At 38.3% G+C, this 20,922-nt stretch overlaps 1 protein-coding gene across 6 annotated transcripts in view; it reads right to left on the bottom strand.

The window, feature by feature from the left end:
- Nucleotides 1-9,152, bottom strand: part of LOC126213116 (zinc finger protein 492-like) — a 187,660-nt gene extending 178,508 nt beyond the window's left edge. For all 6 annotated transcript variants that reach the window (XM_049940719.1, XM_049940720.1, XM_049940723.1 and 3 more), the window contains exons 1-2: nt 9,083-9,152; nt 1,930-2,018 (exon numbers count right to left, since the gene is read on the bottom strand). In XM_049940719.1, the coding sequence (XP_049796676.1) occupies nt 1,930-2,001 (72 nt within the window). In that variant the 5' untranslated portion in view covers nt 2,002-2,018; nt 9,083-9,152. The remainder of the gene's footprint in view (nt 1-1,929; nt 2,019-9,082) is intronic.
- Nucleotides 9,153-20,922: the final 11,770 nt, after the last annotated feature.

Raw genomic sequence — 20,922 nt, 5'->3', positions numbered from 1 at the left:
TGTCTTCTGGGCTCTAAATTCATCTAAATGACTCATCATCGAAGAGTTGATTTTTAAATGAGACTCAAATGCTCTGTGATTTAAGAAATTCATCGTACATTCTCGCACATCGTTCAACTTACGTAGAAGGATATTTACTTTGAAAGTAACACTTTTCAAAGCACCATTCGGAATATTTTCAGGTGAGCTATTAGAAATAGGTTCATTTGTGCAGTTGCCAGAGAGCGCCAGATGACAGGTGCCACCGTCCTTGCGCAGCTACGATGGCGTAGGGAGCCCGTATGTTCGTAAGTGTAAAACATTAAAACATCTTACATTATGTCATAAAACAAACAAGACATCGGAGGATACTCCAAGAGCATCGGAATTTCGTGACCGATAATAAAATGTGCATATTTAAAGTGCACATTCGTATATCCAGATTCCCAGTGAAGTGGGCCACGACCTGATATTAAGCTTTTCAATGTAGTTTTTTGAATGTAAATTTTCTTATAATACCAGTACTATGTTATCTCATGTTTGGTTCTTTATTATGGCATAATGCCATACGTGTTACAAGTTGAAAACGTGCACTTGAAATGATGCAGCAAACAGTGTGCGGAATTAAACACTTCTTTTCAAATATATTTTCTGCCTCAGCAGAAAAGATTAATAAAAGAAAATTTCTTTAGCAAATCGACAAAAATAGCCTCATTGTTCAGCAAGGCAATAAATGCTTGACTGTCAGAAAGGTGGAAATAAAATAAAATCTGCAACTAACAACACATTTTAGTCTTCTGTAATTATGTGTATGTATTTTAATTCACTCGATAGCCTCCCACCACAGCAATCTGTTTTGTCTTCATTTGATGTGAGAGCAGTAAACGAAGAGGAAACAGCAAAATCACTAAATGTATACACGGATCACGTGGAGACTACCCACATGCCCACTATAACTCAGACTGCTCTGTGCATCAGCCCCAAATTTACGATACTTTCAAACTGGGCCAATACGCCGCCACTCCCTCAAGCGTTTGAGATAGGATGTCAAAAATTAGAAAAAAAAAACCAATTTTCAAAAATTCTTCAGAAAGTTAATCCTTTCAGTAGATACAACGCAATGAAGTACAGTCAAAATTTGATACAAGATTTATGAGCCACTTTGATAGTACACTATGATGAATTTACTATAGTAACAATGTCAAAAATTGAGCCTTTACAAAAAGGTGGCTAGTGGCCCCACCATACTACTTATGAAGCTGTAATTTGGCAGTGCTATATGTAAGGTCTATATGTACAACCTGAAAAAATTTCATGGAAATTGGAGATCGTCTAGTGGGGACCCTTAGACCACTTGACATGGAATGACCCTGGTGACCGTTCTACTTACACTTTGTTCACATATTCAAGGTCGACATCTAATGTTAATAGTACTACAAAATTTACTTCTCAGATTAGTGAAATGCAAATGTCACTTCAACATCATCAATAAATTACATTTCTTATTCCATACCACGATACACTGCAATAATGCATTAACTGCGCCATACCATTTATAAATTTAATGGCACTGCTAAGATTCACTATGGTCATAGTTATTCTTAAGTTGCACATTAAGGCTGTCATTTAAAAGAAGCATATCAGAGCAGAATATACCCACTATATGGCAACCACGTTATCAGTATAATTGAATTGTGCATTAAAAAAAGGTTTTCATGTTTACTTAACATTAAATTGAAACTCTTGCTGAATTCTATGTGAGGTTTAATAACAGGCTTAGTTCAATGCACTGTGCAAAATGTCATATTTAAGAGTGAAAGTTCATCAGTTGTTTAGTAAACAGAATTACTTGTGTTTCCAGCAGCATGACATCAATTTTATGTACTCACGCACCATACTGCACACAGAAATTAACGAAACACTGTTAAGAAATACAAGTAAGCCACTTACCATGAAGGGTAACTCTGTTTTCACTTCGTCCGTTTCCTCTTTTTTTATCCACATAGCTGGCTCCTGGTCCATTGCATTAGTTCCGCAATCTGAAAAAAAAATAAAAATAAAAAAGAGAGCAATTATATAAGAACAGTGGTACTCAGTTTCTGTTGTTACCACGAAGTACAGCTCAAAGGCAGTATTTTCACTTGTCTAATGGGTGCAGTAAATGGGTGATTACACAGGAAACAGATTCAGAAAGGATGAGGAAAAGTAGGTTCAGTGATATAAACTCATTTACATTTCTAAGGTCATGAAGAGTGAGAACACTGAAAGTAACATGCACTGGAAACAGAGTATTTATAGTTGCTACTGCTCTTTTTTAACACTGGCTCATGGATACTTTTCTATTGCGACAATTATGGAAGATGTGTATTTTTTGTGCATGCACGAACTTCAGTATTACAAACAGTCAGAGCGGTCAAGACATTGCAGCAAACTTACTGAATAACACCAAATAATTCATTTTACACTTTGTTCGTTGTGTTAATTTCAGTCCAATAGGGACATGATGAGAATCTGGACGTACGGATTGTTTGTTTGTCAGTGAATATGCATTTTCAACATAAGTATTACCTTGAAACTTCCTTCACCTGTATTCCTCACGGATGTATACACAGTTTATAGAAAGCATCATCATTTTGGAATCTTTACCTGCTATTAAAGAAAACCATATAAATGTCCCATAGATTGCTCACTGCAGTGCAAAAGTTCTCATTCTTGATTAACATCAAGATTAAAAAGTGGTTCGTTTTTTCTTACAAAACTGATTTACTAAAACGACTTCCTACTAACTGTAACTATGATGAATGATCTATTCAGTTCTGATGACATGTAACGCTTTATGTTAGACGAATTACAGTTAATCTGTACCTCGTATTTCGCCAGTTCCTAAATTACAGTATTCTTATACAGAACTCCATTAAAACCCACACACTACAAAAAACTGGTATTTACACATGATTAGATGAATACTAACGACACGAGTAACCAAAGCACAGGGGAAACTAGCAAAATGCAACAGAACTACAGCATTTCCTTTCATGCGAACATACTCAAAGCATGAAATGATGTAACTGTGGGCACTTGAAAACATGCTTACAGTAGCTCTAAAATCTGGAGCCACTATATATCTACATCACAGCAAATTATCTTCACAATTATTATAGCTGAGTAAGTCAACATAACCGTACTAACATAGCGAATAGAGGTGGGCCAAATGGCTATTCTGAAGTAACCGTTATCACAGTTCCAGTTATTCTTTGATAATCGTTATTTTTAACTGTTATTAATAACTGTCAAGTTATTTTTCGCTAGCGAATACCGAATACTCCGAGGGGCTACAGTTAAATAACGACATAGTTGGAATCCTTCAGTTTAATTATCAGTATAAGTGCGAGTAGTGTGAAATGGCAGGAATGTCATTTGAAACGTTTCATAACCTTAGCTTATTAACTCCGGGTACATTTTAGTTGATGTTAGAATGATTATTAGTGTTTCATATTATATGTTTGTAGGTTATCGGTCGCTATTAGAAATATTATCTTCGCAGCTGCAACAGAAAGTATGCGGAACTTCGCCACAGCACTGTTTAAGTAAAACGTTAACAACGTGCGTTATTAAGTATGAAGTAATATGTAAACTGAATACTGTAGGTTAAATTCGAAGCTTAATTTCTTGTGCTGCTCACTTAATAAGTGTACAGCCTTGTAATACAACAAAAAATATACGTAATGTGACAGATTCGTTTACTCCTGTCATGTAAAAGATAGTCCTATTGGGGAAAGTGTGGGTACGCTAATCCAAGTTTTATGTGACATTAGGAAACTGTTCGATTTCTGCAACCACAACATGTTTATAACATATGAAGGCATGCAGATCGAAAAGGTTGACAGTGTTACATTTCTGGGACTACAAATCGATAATAAATTCAGTTGGGAAGGGCATACCACATTTTTTCACTCTATTATTTCATAAGGGAGCATATTCTGTGGTAACTCATCAAACGCAGCAAAAGTTTTTCGCATCTAAAAGTGTGGAATAAAAATCGTTTGTGGTATAAATTCAAGAACATCATGTAGGAACCTGTTCAAGGAACTTTGTATTCTAACCACTGCTTCCTAGTGTAATTATTCCTTAATGAAATTTGTTACAAGTATTTCCAACCAATAGCTCAATACATAATCAGTACTAGAAATAGGAACAGCAAACTACATAAAGACCTAAAATCACTTACCTTGGTCCAAAAGTGGTCCATTATTCAGGAACATGCATTTTCAATAAACTGTCAGCAACCATCAAAAACTCTGTTTCCGATAAAGCACGGTTTACAGTGTGTTTGGAAGACTTTTTCATACAGAAGTGTCTGATTCCACGTGTCTGCTTTGACCTGGGACGTCCCCAATATGCCGGAAATGGCTATTTTAAGTGTGTCTATGACATCACTACACAAACATGGCAACAAACATGAAGATACATATAAATAATACAATAACATCTCCCACCAAAAATACAATCAAATCAACGGGACAACTGTGGGAAGTTGGGGGTTTTAGGGTGAGGACAAGCTAGTAAAAAATAAAAACACATCATGATCCCAAAACACAAAATGAAGAACAAAAAGAAAAAATATACAGGATTCTGGTACACCAACAAAAATCTGCAGGAATCGGACACTTCCCTTGAACAATATAGGTCAACCATAGGTGACAACACCAATGCCCACAACTAAAAGTACGAAAATTGGAACCTGATATTTCTCAACATCAGATGACGATACCAAAACATCAACACCTACAACTATGAAAATGGGAATCGGTCATTTCCTGTTACCTATATAGAACCACCACAACTACTGATACCAAAAAACCAGCACCTATAACTGCGAAAAATAAAACCACAATCCCAAAAATCCACAAATCAAACATCCCTACATAAATTAAATCACATTCAATACTCCATAAATACACAAAACATCACAACTAGAAAAAAAAAAAATGAATTACCACCAGCAAATTCCGGCACTGCAAACTAGATCGGCTAGCCCCCCCCCCCCCCCCCCAACACACATACAAAAACCAACTCAAACGCCGTGCCGTAATGACATTCACTCACAAAAACACGTTTACATCGAAGCAGACGGGTGGAATCGGACGCTTCAGTTGACCCCTCCTCCTACTCTGTAGATGAATATCGTAAGAGACTGATAGACCAGCTTAGGTAAAAATAAAAATTCTGCTATAGGGTGAAGTGGGGTAAGTGTAACCATGGGGTTAGTGTAACCACGGCTTATGGTGCCTTAAAGAAGCTGTATTTTTACCTCTGACCTATCACACGTGTTAATTTACTCCTTTCTTTGTTATATTTAAACCTTAGTTGTCAAATCTGACATAAATTGGTAATTAATTTTTGGACTTGAATTGACATCTACATTTTCACTCTGCGAGAGAATAACATGCTCAGAATTTTGTGGTCTTTAATTTTTGCAGTTTTAAAGATAACTGCACAATTTTCTGGTTACAAACTAACTTTTGCATGATAATTTCAAATATGAGATTCATTTTACTCTACTGATAAAGCTCTTGATATGGCAGGCATGGTTACACTTACCCCAACTTTTTCCCATGTGTGGCAAGTGTAACCAATCAGCTGGGGCAAGTGTAACTGTGGGGGTGGGGGGGTTACACTTGCCCCAAACAAACTTACCAGAACATATTTATTTATTTAAGCCATAACCCTGTTTTTGCCATCACACTAGATCAACTAAACTGGCCTTCCTGTGTGTGAAATCTACTTGGTACCAAAAGTTAACTCATCACCAGAGACGTCATCAAGGATAAACATTAGCAAACATGACTTTTCCAATCTCCGCACTGCTGTATGGAATGAAACACCACCTGAATTGTTGAACAGTGGTTTTCAAAAAGCAGGAATATTCCCTTACAGTAGAGAAGTAATTGATAAAACTAAATATGATCCGGAGGCATATAAAAGATATGTAGCTCATACCAAATCTTTGGCAGAAACAAATCCATTGCCAGCTCACAATAATGCAGCCAGACTGTGTGGAAGCTACGTCTCTAACAGAAAGTACTCAGATTTTTGGGAAGCTTCCAGCTGAACAACCTCCAGAATTTTATAGGCCTACATCTACTGAGCCCTGTAGTTCTTCCAGTATCAGAGTTCTTTCTCAACCATTCCCAAGCTAACCAATGCTTCATTATGTTCTGGAACTTCTGATTTGTCATTTGAAAGGTTATTATTGGAAACAGTCCAACAGTGTAGTCCCACTGGTAAAACAAAGAAGAAAAGGATTGCACCAGGAGCTGAAGTTATCACTTTTCAAGATGCCATCTATAAAGAAAAAGATTTTAAAGGAAAAAAGAATATATGGAGGAAGCAAAACAAAAAAGCATTATTGGCATAAAAAAGGGCTTGGTAATAAAAAGTAAATCTTCCAAACAAAGTGCTGTTACTTTATCTGAAATGTTATCTCAGAATGTGGTGGAAAAAAAATCCCTGATTGCTCATGTGGGTAACAAGAAAAAAAGACTAAGTTGAATCAACAAGTGAAGAAAGTGAAACTGAAGGAGACCTATCTTTAATAAGTAGTGATGAAGATGAGAACATGATCTCAGGAAAGAAATGATAAGCTGTGAAGAAGAAGAAGAAGAAGAAGAAGAAGAAGAGGCAAACTTTTTTGAAGCCAAAGATAAAATTACAGTTGGAAACTACGTTCTGGTAGCTTTTGCAACAAAATGTAAGAACGTTCATTTTACTGACCAAGTCACCAAAATTATTCATTCAAGAGATTCAGAAGTGATTTTCCTCAGATGCAAAAGTAAGACAAAGCATGGAACCACATTCTATTGGTCTGATAGAAGAGATGAGACCCAAGTTCCCTCCTCTGATGTCATTTCAGTGCTGCCTGAGCCTACTTTCAGTTACAAGGGAGACCTGACATTTGGTGTTACATTTGATTCATACAATATTCAGTGACTAAATAATAGTTAGGGCCTAAGTGTGAATATAATAAGTTGAATTAGGGCAGTTTAGCATTAAACACAAATTGCCAACAACTTTAGTTCGATTACTATGAAAAATAATAGAAAGTGAACTTATAAAGTGATTTTTTCTTTTCTCTTGAGACTAGATATTTTATTACTTCTGTTAAATTGCCTACTAAAGAAAAAAATATTACTTTTGTAGAATTTAAACTAATAAATTACTGGCCAAAAACAAAAATAAATCATCTATGATGCGGTCTGTTTCAGTGTTTTATGGTTTAGGTTAACACTTATTTTTTAGTTTAGCTAACATTTTCTGTGTATTTCATAATATACAAAGAGGCATGTGCAAAAAAGTTCATATCTTGAGTAAAATTTAAGATATTTTAATAATTTAAAAATTCTCAAATTCAGTAAAAATTGGGTAATCGGGTCACTTACCCCAAGTCTCTTTTACAATGCTCTGTATGGGTACAACAATGTGGGGGCAAGTGTAACCTCACAACACAAAATTTTGAAAACAATTATTTGACCATATAATTTTTTCTTTCAAAAACAAAATGTGTATTGTTTAAAAGTCAATAAGTGAAACTTTAAGCATGAGAAATTTCAAAATCATATCTTCAACAACAAGTTGGCAATTTGGTGTCAAAGTTGAACTATGCCAAAACGTGGTTACACTTATCCCACTTCACCCTATTTCAGTTTTGACAGCACTTTGTTGCAACAGTCAAGATCAGGTATTCTGTGTATGATAAATCTATTGAAAGTACGTAACTGTGTTTTATTCTGACAGCGTATCAATTCTGTAAATATTAGCAGTTACTGTAATATATTCACATATTTTGATAATCTCCTGACAAATGACGACGATAATTATTATATTCAACTGTATTATGTTATACTTTCTGACATGTTACTTGTCATTAGCGATGGCCAGCGGCTATTTCCGAAGAAATACGTAAATATTTGTTCGCTCCAGTAACTATCGTCTCTGAAATATCACCGGGGGTCTAAGACTGGAGTCACTGTATCAGGAACACAGACACAGTTATTCCGTTACCAACTTCCAGGTTACCTGTAATGGTAGCCTGACAACTGCCAGAGAATGAGAACTGTGGGCCAATAACGATAACTGCCAGAGGAAAATACCGATCTCTGACAGTTATTTCCATAGTCGCTCGTATTCCTTATGGTAACTCTCTTTATACTATCCGTTCAAGCTAAATTGACATATGAGGCGGTAGCTCAAGGGAACGACCGTACTTGTCAATGCCTGTACCGCAGTTCCTATCAGCCACCGCTCGGATATTAACTATATTTAATTGTTTGTGCTAAAAGTAACGAAGTACAAAGCTCTTACCAACAGAGGGCGTGCAGTCTCACAGTTATTCCCATGGCCTATAAAACGCCTTCCAAATGGTCTATCACTCTCCTTCGTTCGTAGCCAGATCTCCGATGAATTGACGGGAAAGCGTATTACGATCTTCGATCAACAGATGGCGCGAGGCACTGTTGACACTAGACAGTTATTGAAATAACTGCCTGTATCAGAGAAACGGTTATCGCAGTAACAGTTACTTCTCAGTAATCGGTTATTTCTATCACGTTATTTTTTGCCACCTCTAATAGCGAATGTTTGAATGTCACACTGTCCACCTTTTCTCGTCAGTCACGAAGTACATGACGGAGATCACTGCATGGACAAACTGCTCCTAACACGTCACATTCTAAGCCATTTCTTTTACAAAGATACACGTAGCGATTTTACCGGACAGGCCAAAAACAACAAGCTCTAATAACTCGGATATTTAGTTATGAACATAACCTGAAAATTTATAACACTCGTACACCTTCACCAAGCACACTGTAGGTGATGTGATCACGAATACAGAATAAAATCTCGCCCTTATGTACCCATTAAAAATTAAAAGACAGAAACCTCAAATATAGCTTCCACAGCGTCATCACAAGATATTCACGAACTATTAGACTCGCCAAACTCAACTGTTATTGTGTTAGAAATGAAGTACCGCGCTAATTTACTTGTGAAACAATTTTCTTCATTTACTCTAGCTTGCAGTTTATAAACACTTAAAAATTACCTGGAGAATATCACACAAATTTCCGCTAAACCACGAACTTGCAGCTGACTCCTGACTGCAAGAACCCAGCTAAACCAAAGATCTTGCAGCAAGACAAAGCACTCTGCCGTGGGCTGTGACATAAGGAGTTCGGAAAAACCGGAAAGATAAAATGCGAAAATTAAATTAAGGTAGAATACCTACTCTATCCCTTTGGTAAATCCTTATCGCTATTTTAGTATAACAACTACATAACTTAAAATAGCTGTTATTGAAGAAAAGCGTTTGAAAATTTCTCGCAATTTTAAATCTTCAGTGTACCACAGTCTAACATAACAGTCGCGACACTCACCACTGTAAAAGTTGTTGCCGTTTGACAGATGGAGCGACACTAGCGCTCCAAGCGGCAGGTAAGGTGAACGTCAGACGCGTTGTAAGCATATGTTTGTTTACATCCATTTCCTACGTAATTTCCGAATTATTCGAGTTATTTTCTTGCCTCCAAGAGTTTGTTTAGTATCGGAAGGCATATATTTTTCTATTAATGATTCTAAAATAAGTGCAAGTATGGACAAAAACCATGAATAGAGTGGTAAGCTACAACACATTCGTGAAGAAACACTTGTGACATTGGACAGAATTCAGCTTACCACGTTGATATCAAAAGAATATAAACACACAGATTCACATGTAAGAAGCACAGACATGTACATCTACACGCAAAAGCGATCGACAGTGCGTTTATCGTTCTGTAGGCCTACTGTGTGTGTCATTGTTGCCTGTTGCCACAAGTACGACCTTAATCTTTATATTATTCGAAGTGGGTAAAGCAACTGCCAAATAGTGGCAGAAATATGCTGAAAACATTATAATGAGCTGATTACATTACATTTCACGAAAAACCAAATATTTGAATAATTTTCAAACAATCTGTCTGTAGTCACTTTCCTTGTCCCGCAATAGTTTTGCTCGATGTGCACATTCTGACACTTCACACGCTTTTGTAAGACATGAACAGCTGCACTTAATCTAACCACTTTATCGTCAAAGCACGTCTGTGGTGACGATTCGCACGATTCTGGCACTGATACATGGAGAGCTGAACTGGCTGCTTCTGTGTCATACGACTGTTTTACAGCTTTAGATTGACTGTCGAATCTTTGTGGCAGTTTCCTCTTCATCGTCAGTTGAGGTGGCTTATTTAGGATATCAAACAGTGTGGGTACTGCATTCCACACGAGTTTGTTATTGTCTGCGTTCATGAACTGGTTTTCTTCGAAATGTAGCGGACAGAACCTAATATTATTATACAGGTAAACTGGGTCTTTCTTCATAAGGTCTTCTCGTCTGCTATTATCAAGCCATTTTCTGCTCCTAAAACGATACATTCATCATTTATACACATATAGTTTGCAAGTGAATCCTGACGATACAGTTTAGTAACATGATGATATATATCTCTCAGGATCCTTAGGAAACCTAAAAAGAGACATCTGTGGTGTCTTCTTCCTGTTGTTGATGCAATTTATTGCGCTACAAACGCTCCCGATAGTATAAACCATTGTATAAATCAAAATAATCAATCACTATTCGCTTTCACGATCGCGCCGAACTCACATTTCAACCTACCAGTCGCTTGGGGCGCTGCTGGCGCTGTAGGCAACAAAATCGAGGCGAAGTGTCGCGACTGTTATGTTAGACTGTACTGTGTGGGAAGCACTGATCTGCACATGGACATAACATCGTCGTAATTTTCCTTTGTTACAGGCAGGACGAGCATGTACAAACCGTTTGACAGTGAGGTCTTGTTGATTTTCCTTGTTTTCTTGTTAGAGTTATGAGTCTAAACTCTTCCCCAAAGTTTTCTTTAAATCGCTTAACAAATGGACGCTGTTTTATGACATTCCCATCCGAAGAGGGAAGGAAGATTAGATTTAACGTTCCATCGACACCAAGGTCATTGGAGACAGTGCAAAGCTCGGACTGTGTTAAGGATGGGGAAGGAAATCGGCCGTGCCGTTTCAAATGAAACATCCCAACTTTTGCTTGGAGCGATTTAGACAAGTCACGGAAGACCCAAAACTCTATGGTCAGATACTGGTTTACAACATAGTTCTCCCAATTGCGAGTCCAGTATATTAACCACTGCACCACCTCATTCGGTCTTACCCATCTAACTGGTTTCCTGATCACATCTCCTTTCGTTGTTGTTGTTGTAATCTTCAGTCCTGAGACTGGTTTGATGCAGCTCTCCATGCTACTCTATCCTGTGCAAGCTTCTTCATCTCCCATTACCTACTGCAGCCTACATCCTTCTGAATCTGCTTAGTGTATTCATCTCTTGGTCTCCCTCTACGATTTTTACCCTCCACGCTGCCCTCCAGTACTAAATTGGCGATCCCCTGATGCCTCAGAACATGTCCTACCATCCGATCCCTTCTTCTGGTCAAGTTGTGCCACAAGCTCCTCTTCTCTCCAATTCTATTCAATACCTCCTCTTAAGTTATGTGATCTACCCATCTAATCTTCAGCATTCTTCTGAAGCACCACATTTCGAAAGCTTCTATTCTGTTCCTGTCTAAACTATTTATCGTCCATGTTTCATTTCCATACACGGCTACACTCCATAGAAATACTTTCAGAAATGACTTCCTTAAATCTATACTCGATGTTAACAAATTTCTCTTCTTCAGAAATGCCTTCCTTGCCATTGCCAGTCTACATTTTATATCCTCTCTACTTCGAACATCATCAGTTATTTTGCTCCCCAAATAGCAAAACTCCATTACTACTTTGTGTCTCATTTCCTAATCTAATTCCCTCAGCATCACCCGACTTAATTTGACTACATTCCATTATCCTCGTTTTGCTTTTGTTGATGTTGGTCTTATACCCTCCTTTCAAGACACTGTCCATTCCGTTCAACTGCTCTTCCAAGTCCTTTGCTGTCTCTGACAGAATGCCAATGTCATCGGCGAACCGCAAAATTTTTATTTCTTCTCCATGGATTTTAATTCCTACTCCGAACTTTTCTTTTGTTTCCTTTACTGCTTGCTCAATATAAGATTGAATAGCATCATAACAAATCACATAATACTGTCTACTGACAACCTTCTCATGGGTTGTTTCACGAGCAATATAAGGTTTGTCACCCCCTTCTTCTCGCACATTCAGCAATAGCATTCCAGTCAGCAGCCCGTCCACTTTTACTAACTTTATTAAAATTCTGTAGTGACTGCCAAATGCAATGAGATACATTCCATTTCACTGTGATGAATAAACATGAATTTTAAATCAATGGATTCTAGGCTAGATTTTCCAGTGTTTGATTAATTCTAGGTTAGATCTTCCAGTGTTTGATTAATTATAGGTTAGATATTTCCTGAATAGCGGACGAGCACATCAGCAAATTTGTTGGGATTCTGTCTTCCACAACAATCGCTAAAATGAGCTTTACCATTGCAGGTAGAGACTTCAACATCCATACAAATAGCAACATCCATACAAATAGCTTGCTATCTCATATCTTCCTCGTTTTCCCTGTATTTCCGAACACATGAAACACTCTTCTCGTTTTGACTTTATGTCATTGTCTGAAAAATTAAAAAAATTTCAGTCGCTGCTTATAAAACAAACCATCGTTAATGGGATCAGTTGCTGTCAACAAAACTTGCTGGAAACAGAAGTTTCAGCTTACAGATGTCCTATATAAGTTTTGGGCTCACTCCATCTCTTGTTTCTTCTCCTTGCGAGCACTGTCTGTTTCTAAAAGTTGAGCATTATAATTAGGTGTCAGTGCTCCTTTATTGACCCCAGCGATACTCTAGGCAATGTAGAGACGTCACTGATCTTTTTCGGGATGATGAAAACAGAGACTATAATCCTCTGAAACTGTCTTCCTGTAAATATGCTCTGTATGCACAGATTTGTACAAGTGTGATGTTTTAGTGACAATCTGAGGTATTTTATTATTTTTTCGTTGTGAAAGTAGTAAGACTGAGCCACTGAAAAACTTTCAGTTTGATTCCCCACACCATCCCAAATTTCTGGTCAATTAAATTTCCGTAGATGATGGTTCTTCTGCCTTCTTCACTTGTGTTTTCGACTGCTCTTTTCTTCATCACTGTTACCACAACACCTTAACAGATTCCAAGTTTATTCAGAAACATGGTCTTGCAGTCTTGAATTCATTCTGTTCTTCATAGGAAGTAGAATATAACAGTGAAGTTTCTTTTGGAGTTCACTCATGTGCTAACTTTTTTAAAGATCTTACTTGAATTATTGCAAATAAAGTCTCTTTTTCTATACATCTCTAATTTGTAATATCTTTAAAAATTTTCAGCCTTTCTGCATGGACATTCTTCTTATGACATTTACTTCTGCAGTTGTCTCAACATGGATTTTTCATGTAAGCTCCTGGAACATGGATTTCCCTGAATGAAATGTAGGATTCTTTGCAGTGGTATCTGATTTTGAAAACATTTATGTCCCTGAGTCATCAATGTTTTTATATTTTTTATGGCGTTGCTTGTCCTTGAAAGTGTTTCTCCTATGTCTCTAAATTCTGTTCTTTAAAGGGGTGCACATCAGTAATGTCACATTCATTGGCTGTCTACAATAGCTCTGAACTTTGTTACCATCAGTTGGTTTTAATTGCTTCAAATTAACATTAGCTCATTTTTGTGGCTCTTCATCTGATTCATGTCCAGACGTTAGATGATATTCCAAAGTAGAAGGAGAGATATCTGATGGCGAATATGAATCATGATTGTTGTCACTGGCAAGGAAATTATAGGGAAAGTGACTGATATGAGTGGTTTCTCACACAGGAAACATGAAGAATCAAGAGTGCTTACAGAAGAACAGAAACATATTCTAGTATATTGTGCATTCTATACTCCAAACTTTCCTTACTCTTCAGCTTGACAAAATTTTAAAAAAAATGTTTGCACTCTGCATCCATAGAAAATGAAGGAAACAGAAAAGAAAAATAAAGTGTTGAAATTTGATTTCAAAGCTATAGTATTTCAGAAGAATGTTGTTATACATACAAGCAAGAGACTGCAAATTCTATAGAACAAATTCCATTATATTTTCCCTCTGGAACTCATAACTAACAAATTAGTACTACAAGAGAGCTCTGAAACCAAACAAACACCCGCGATTTTTTCACTCTTTATGACATAAACAGGACAAAACCATAAAGAATGGGAAAAAAACTTACCAAACTTTGTTGCCAATATAAACAGACAACAAATATTTCCCTGTATGAAGTTCAGGTATTACAGTTGTGAAGTTCAAGATATCTGCCTCTGGCATTACAGTTATCATATCATTCACAGTTCTTATTAAGGAACACCTGGGCAATTCAAGATAGCTATTTGTAGCAGAGAAATGCTCACTGATATAATATTTGCGTATTTGTTGAAGTGAGTATTGTGATCTAGCAGTAAAGTCTGATAGATACCTAGTTATAGCAGAAGGAGGAGGATATTTTTTAGCAGTTGTAGAGATAGGTTGAAATACTATGAATAACTGTAAAGCAGCTGAAGACACAATGACTACACTAGTAAGAATAACCTTATTCAAAGCAGCCATCAATATTTGAAAATGTCAATAGAAAAAATATTACAAAAAATACTAAGTTACAAAATATATTATGAGCAAAATAGAGGCCATAGCCTTGTAATAGTTTAATGTGTATTAAGGTATAATATCTCAGCTTAACATTTTATCTGGAAGCATCTATCAGATTTTAAAGAAATTCAAGTAAAGCAAGCTTGATCCCATTTTAGCAATGTTATCCTCATTCAAAAAATCTTTCACCCAGAATTTAAATGTATATCAACTTGAAACAAAATGCAGTTTCGAGAATTTTTGGAAGTTGCAAATGCTATGCTTAGGATATTTCGTAGTAAATCGTCGTTTGTGTTTATATGAACAGTTTTTCGTTCTGATGGGATTTGATGTCAGTTCAAATTAAGCTTTAAGCATCTGAAAGCACTAATAAATTTTATGTTGCCATTTCATTCTAACATTTGTGACCGAAAAACGAAAATTAATTTATTATGCTGGAGTTAAGAAATCTTAAAATACTAATAGTTGTGCAGTAATGGAAATATCTATGTGCCTGTACTCACTGTTTTCTAAAATTATTGGCACTCCTTGGTAAGGAAAGTAATTGCTAAAGTATAGAATCAGATTCCTTTCACAAAGTTAAAGTATATTTTGCCACTTAACAAAAATTTTGTTTACATTCCATACTTGCAAAATGATTACTCAGAGAACATGTTAAAAGAATGTCTATTCATTAACTAATTAGTATCAAAACCCAATAATAGAAAGTTGCAACATCAGCTACATTTATACTGACTTACCTAATTTCCTTTTCTTGTCAAGGCTATAGGTTTCCTTCTTCTGTAGTGTTTAAAAAAGTACTCATGTTCAAGCACAGTGCAAAATACATACCACAATCTACTCATACTAGGCTCAGTATAGTTTACATATAAAATGCAGTTTCATTCTATGAAAGCTGTATGTGCCAATTATGCACCAAATTGAAGTTGACTGTAGTCTCTACTAAATTAGTGGCAAAGGTTACCTGCTGATACTAGACACAATAAAACAAAAATCACTGTTTAGATGGCATATGTCTTTTTTTTTGTTTCATGACAGCAGACAGGCAAATACATATTAATTAAAACACTGGATGAAAGTGCAGTTACAAAGCCAGTTGTCAACTGCAAATCTAGAAGCTCATTCGGAATTTTCTATGGCCCCTAAAGAAAGTTAGCTGGTATTTTATTCTCTTAGGTTACAATTTAATCACTTAGTCACAGTTTTTGGCCAAATCGGAAATAAGACACGCAGGTAGATTACTGCAATGTGAAACATATATCTCAGGCTACAGCACACATCAGTTTTTTATTTCAGTCGTACTTCTGTCTCGAGCTTCATTGGCTTTGTAGCTCACCATGTCACATTCCAATGTTTCAAGGTCTTGCACTACTTGTACTCTGCAGATCAGTCTGTCAGCACACCCACATTTTCTTCCATTCACATTTGCTGCCTTCGCCAACTCACGGTAAAGTGATCAAACTCCAGGCCTAACCTAGGCCTCAGGCTTCATTACAGGTCAATGTGGCACTACATCTAGTTTTTTCCATTCATCAAACAACTAAGAAAATCAGTAACCCACCCTAAAATTCATAATAACCAGAAACGTATAAGTTATTTTGGCACTCTGCATATTAAAACTAAAACAATCAATTCATTTCACCTACTGAAAGTAATAATTATGTTATGCGATTCTTATTGGCTTCCATATACTGGCATCCAATTGCCTATGACCAGTATCAATAAATTTCCATCAGCACACAATTCAAGAGCTACCAACTCCGTATGTGTACTCCAGCCAGATTCTGTAATGAAATATTAATCTTAATCACCTATTACACATCAAGTGCATCTTAGGTAATGGTAACAAATGATTAAACTCACCAGACTGTTATGACATGTGATTTACTTACTGTTACCATGTATCATTATTCATACTTGTAGATATTTTAACCATAATGAACATACCACACTTAAAAATGCTAAACAAAAGCCAAAATTTGTTCACATCCTGCAGATATGCATCCATCAGTAACATGTACCAACAAGAGCTGATAGTTTGCTGCACACACCACAGAGATGCAACGTGCCCAACAAATACTGGAAGTCAACCTCGAGACACATCTAGTATCACAAGTCGCTCTACCCTCTTCTGTAGCATGTCAAATCTTCAAAAAGTATGGGAATTTGTGGTCGACCTGATGACCTATGCTTTTGCAAACAGTTGTCAGGGACTGTGTAGCATGAAGGGTGTCCTCAGTAGAGTATGTTGGTGTGGGTGTTGCTGCCATCTGTGGTTCGATGAAATTGCTTGTCCCTTTTTGTAACGAACGAGATTGGTGCTAAACTTGTGCTTGGTCACTGTGTAACACGTAAGCTGTTTTTACCCTTTCAAGTGACGCTGTTTTTGGGCTATCGTTTTATACTGCATACAGTTAATGCAGACAAGCCCACCACTTTTTATTTTACATAGCCTAAGGAAACCTTTCCCTGACGTGGTTTTGGCAGTTAGAATTATTAGTCAATTTTCCACAGATGTGAGACATGTTAAAGGGACTGAAAAGATGGTGGCCAACTATTTTTCGAGGTCAATGAAATTTGTTATTCCATTGATTGGCCAAATACGTGTCAGAATAAGCAGCCAACATGCAGACAGATGAGCTTATGTGAGTGGAGACATGTCAGTTCAGCTGAGAAGAGCTGTATTTTAAGGGAATAAAAAACTTCATTGTGGTTTAGTACATCTCAACTACCTCCCACACCTTATCATGTCTGCTGCTGTTTTTCGCATACAAGTGTTTATAAAGGTGTACAAGAACAGTCACTCTCGAGCTAATACCACAATTAAACTTGTCAAGGACAGCTACATTTGGCCAAGTACTAGGAAAGGCTGTTGATCATGCAAAAGATAATTTGTTTCACTTCAGACAGCAAAAGCTGCCACTATGTACACTGGCCAATATGTCGTTTTTCTGATTCCACACTGCCTTTTTTCCTATGTACGCATTGAATTTATATGACTACTGCCTCCAGCAGAAGGGCTCTGGTAAGTTCTCAAGGAAACTGAGAGACACCTGTTGGGCTGATATGACTCCAATTATGTACTTTTCTGTAGAAAAACCAGCCAAGACTTTTCTTTCTACATGACCCACTTGGTTTGACTGCCTGGTACACATAACAATGGGCCACAGACAACAGTTCATGTCACTATCATTCCACAAAATTGAGAAGTTGTGAGGTTTCCAGCACAATCACCCCACTTTTTATGAAAATCTTGTACAACACTGTAGCACAGAATATATTTCTCCTAAGTATGCTCTCATCAGGTAGAAAAATATGTTACTATCAGATTAATATCTGCCATGTCCTCATTCATGGGACTAGAATATGAAGCTCATTTTTGGTTCATGATCCACTAACCTAACGCCTCTCCCCCTGAAAAAATGGCGGGTAGTTCAAACTCCAACAGGATAATGTACCACACCACATTTATCTCTACTAAACAAAGAAAATCGTGGGAAGATAGCTCACTTGGGCTGCCTCCACTAACCTGTCACCCGACCGCCATTTCCTCCTATGAACTGGCGCCAAGTTTGAATTTTGGGGGTAAACAAAGGTCACTTGGGGTTTCTCTACTAAGAAAATGGCGTGGAAAAAAGGTCACTTGTACTAACCTCAGTCACCCAACCGCCACCTCCTCCTGAGGATTTGTGGGAAAAGAACTTGGACGAAGTCCTTATGTAAACAATTTCATGCTTGTGTGTCACCACGAGGGCCAGTGCCCAACTGACTTAGTACACAGCGCCACCAACAGAGGGCTCTCTCATCCATTACATAATCCAAGATGGCGGTGGCAAACACTGTGTTAACCACGAGGTCCAGAGCCCAACTGACTTAGTACACAGCACCACTGCCAGAGGGTGCTACCGTGACATCAGCTGATGACGCAAGTACCGTTATTCAAGATGCCACAAACAGTGTTTTCACCATGAGGCCTAGTACATATTGGCACCACCAGAGGGCTCTGTCATCCAAGATGGCTACTGTGGCGTCAGGTGAGACACAAGTACCATTATCCATGATGCCGGCAAACAGTGTGTTCACCACAAGGTCTAGTACATATTACGGCCGCCAGAGAGCACTACTGTGACATCAGCTGATGATGCGAGTGCCACGACCACGTGGACTCGGAATGAAATACTTAAAGCCTCCACCATGATATTCAACCGACCCCCACATCCGCCTACCAATCCATGTTGGTGGGCTGATGTGTACTAACGTGTGCTAACATGCACTAATGTGTACTAATGTGCACAGCATATGACCTCATCCAAGATGCCCCAGGGCCCCCGCCCCCGCCCCCTCGCCCCCTCCCCCTCCCCCCCCCCCCCCCCCCGAGGTTTGAAATAAGAATTTTGGATGGAAGATAGGTCAATTGGGCTACCTCCACTAACCTAACTCGCCTCCCCTCCCGCAAAAAATGGCGGGAAGTTCAAATTCCAACAGGATAATGCTACCTCTACTATCCTAAGAAAAACGCGGAAAGATAGGTCACTTGGGCTACCTCTTCCTAGGGATTGGTGAGAAAAGGACTGAGCCTGCACTGGGCTGGTGGAGAGAGGGAGGACTGTACTTTGTTTATTTTGGACCAATTTATTTAGGGATGGAGTATATTTATCACAGAAAACATGCTCTGGCATGCTTGAGACCACGCCACTTAGCCTACAGGCATGCAAACCACTAAGACTCTGCAAACATGCCTGCTAATCGTCAACTGTCGAAATCATACACCAGTCTATTTAAACAATTTCAGCCACTACATCCACCACAAGAGCTAGACTCCAACTGACCTAGTACGCAATACTGCCATCAGAGGGTGATTTCATCCCTCCTGTGACGTAATCCAAGATGATGGGGGTTAATGGATGGAAAATTACTTTGGACACAAGTCTTTATTTTGCAGGCAGTCTCACCATCACGAGATCTAGTCCAACAAACCTAGTACAAAGTACTGCCACCAGATGGTGCTGTTCTCCCTCCAGTGATGAACTCCAAGATGATGGTCTGTAGGGGAAAATGGCGCGGAAATGACTCAGCCTGCACTGGGCTGCTGGAGAGAGTAAGGAAGGAGTACACTCTATTTATTTTGGAACATTTTATTTAGGAATAAAGTATATATATCACACTGACACAAGACACTAGCCTTGATGTGCTTGGGATCACAATACACAGTCTGCAGACACGCCTACAACTCCTAATTTTCCTAACCAATTTCAGTACAGACATGCAAACTGCTCCTAAATAAAGCAGTACACTGATGCATAGACACACTCAGTACTCGTAAACTGTCCAAATAACTCATAGCACAGCCTACAGCAACGCTCGCAAAATAATGCAACAGACACGCAAGCACCCTCCGCCACGCCCCATCCCGTGGAGCACACAGGAGGTTAGAGGCAACCACCACGAAGTGACGCGGCTGTCAGCTGTCAAACCACGTACAGATGCCCTCAAGCGTGAGACGGTGACATCCCATTCATACTTTATACCTGAGAAATTCCTATCTAAATATGTGTTCACCTAGCTGCTGATGATACGACGAGACGTGTGAGCCGTCACAAATGCGAGCCGCCACCAGATGCAGGTGAAAGTTGTCTCTATTTCTGAGTATACAGTCTCGGTTATACCGATGTCGCAGAACTCCAAGGCGCATCCCCCATATGCGAGATACCTCAGGGCAGCACTTGTCTTTACCACTGATAGCAGAATAGCACAGGCTGCTTTCTCCCTAACCGTACGAGCTGCGTACCCACCCCAGTTTCACTGACACCTCGCTGAGAAACGTCCACGTGGCGACTCGCCATCTAAAAGGTTCTCAGTGTTATTCTTAAGTCACATGGCTTTGGAAATAATAACAGACAGGTCGACCTCTCGGGAATTGTATAGTGTCCCAGAAATAGTTATCGCTCCCTTTATTGATGTTTCAGCTTGTATGCACGAAAATTATTGCCCTAACAGAAACTGTTTACGAAAATAGTGCAGAATAACATCGAATGCACTCTTCCCAGCGCTCCTAAACGTGATAGTCTTCCTGCTCCCAACATATGCAAATGTTCTCACCACTTTGTAGAGGCTCGTATATCCCAGACAAAGGATGTGAATGAATCGAGCATTATGATTGGCTCTTATCGAATTTACCCGCCGAATTACTGATGCTGCCGGTATCGAAGCACCATCAGCCTTTT

The sequence above is a fragment of the Schistocerca nitens genome, chromosome 11, assembly GCF_023898315.1.
Source record: "Schistocerca nitens isolate TAMUIC-IGC-003100 chromosome 11, iqSchNite1.1, whole genome shotgun sequence".
NCBI lineage: Eukaryota > Metazoa > Arthropoda > Insecta > Orthoptera > Acrididae > Schistocerca > Schistocerca nitens.
This window is presented reverse-complemented; position numbering and strand designations above follow the sequence as displayed.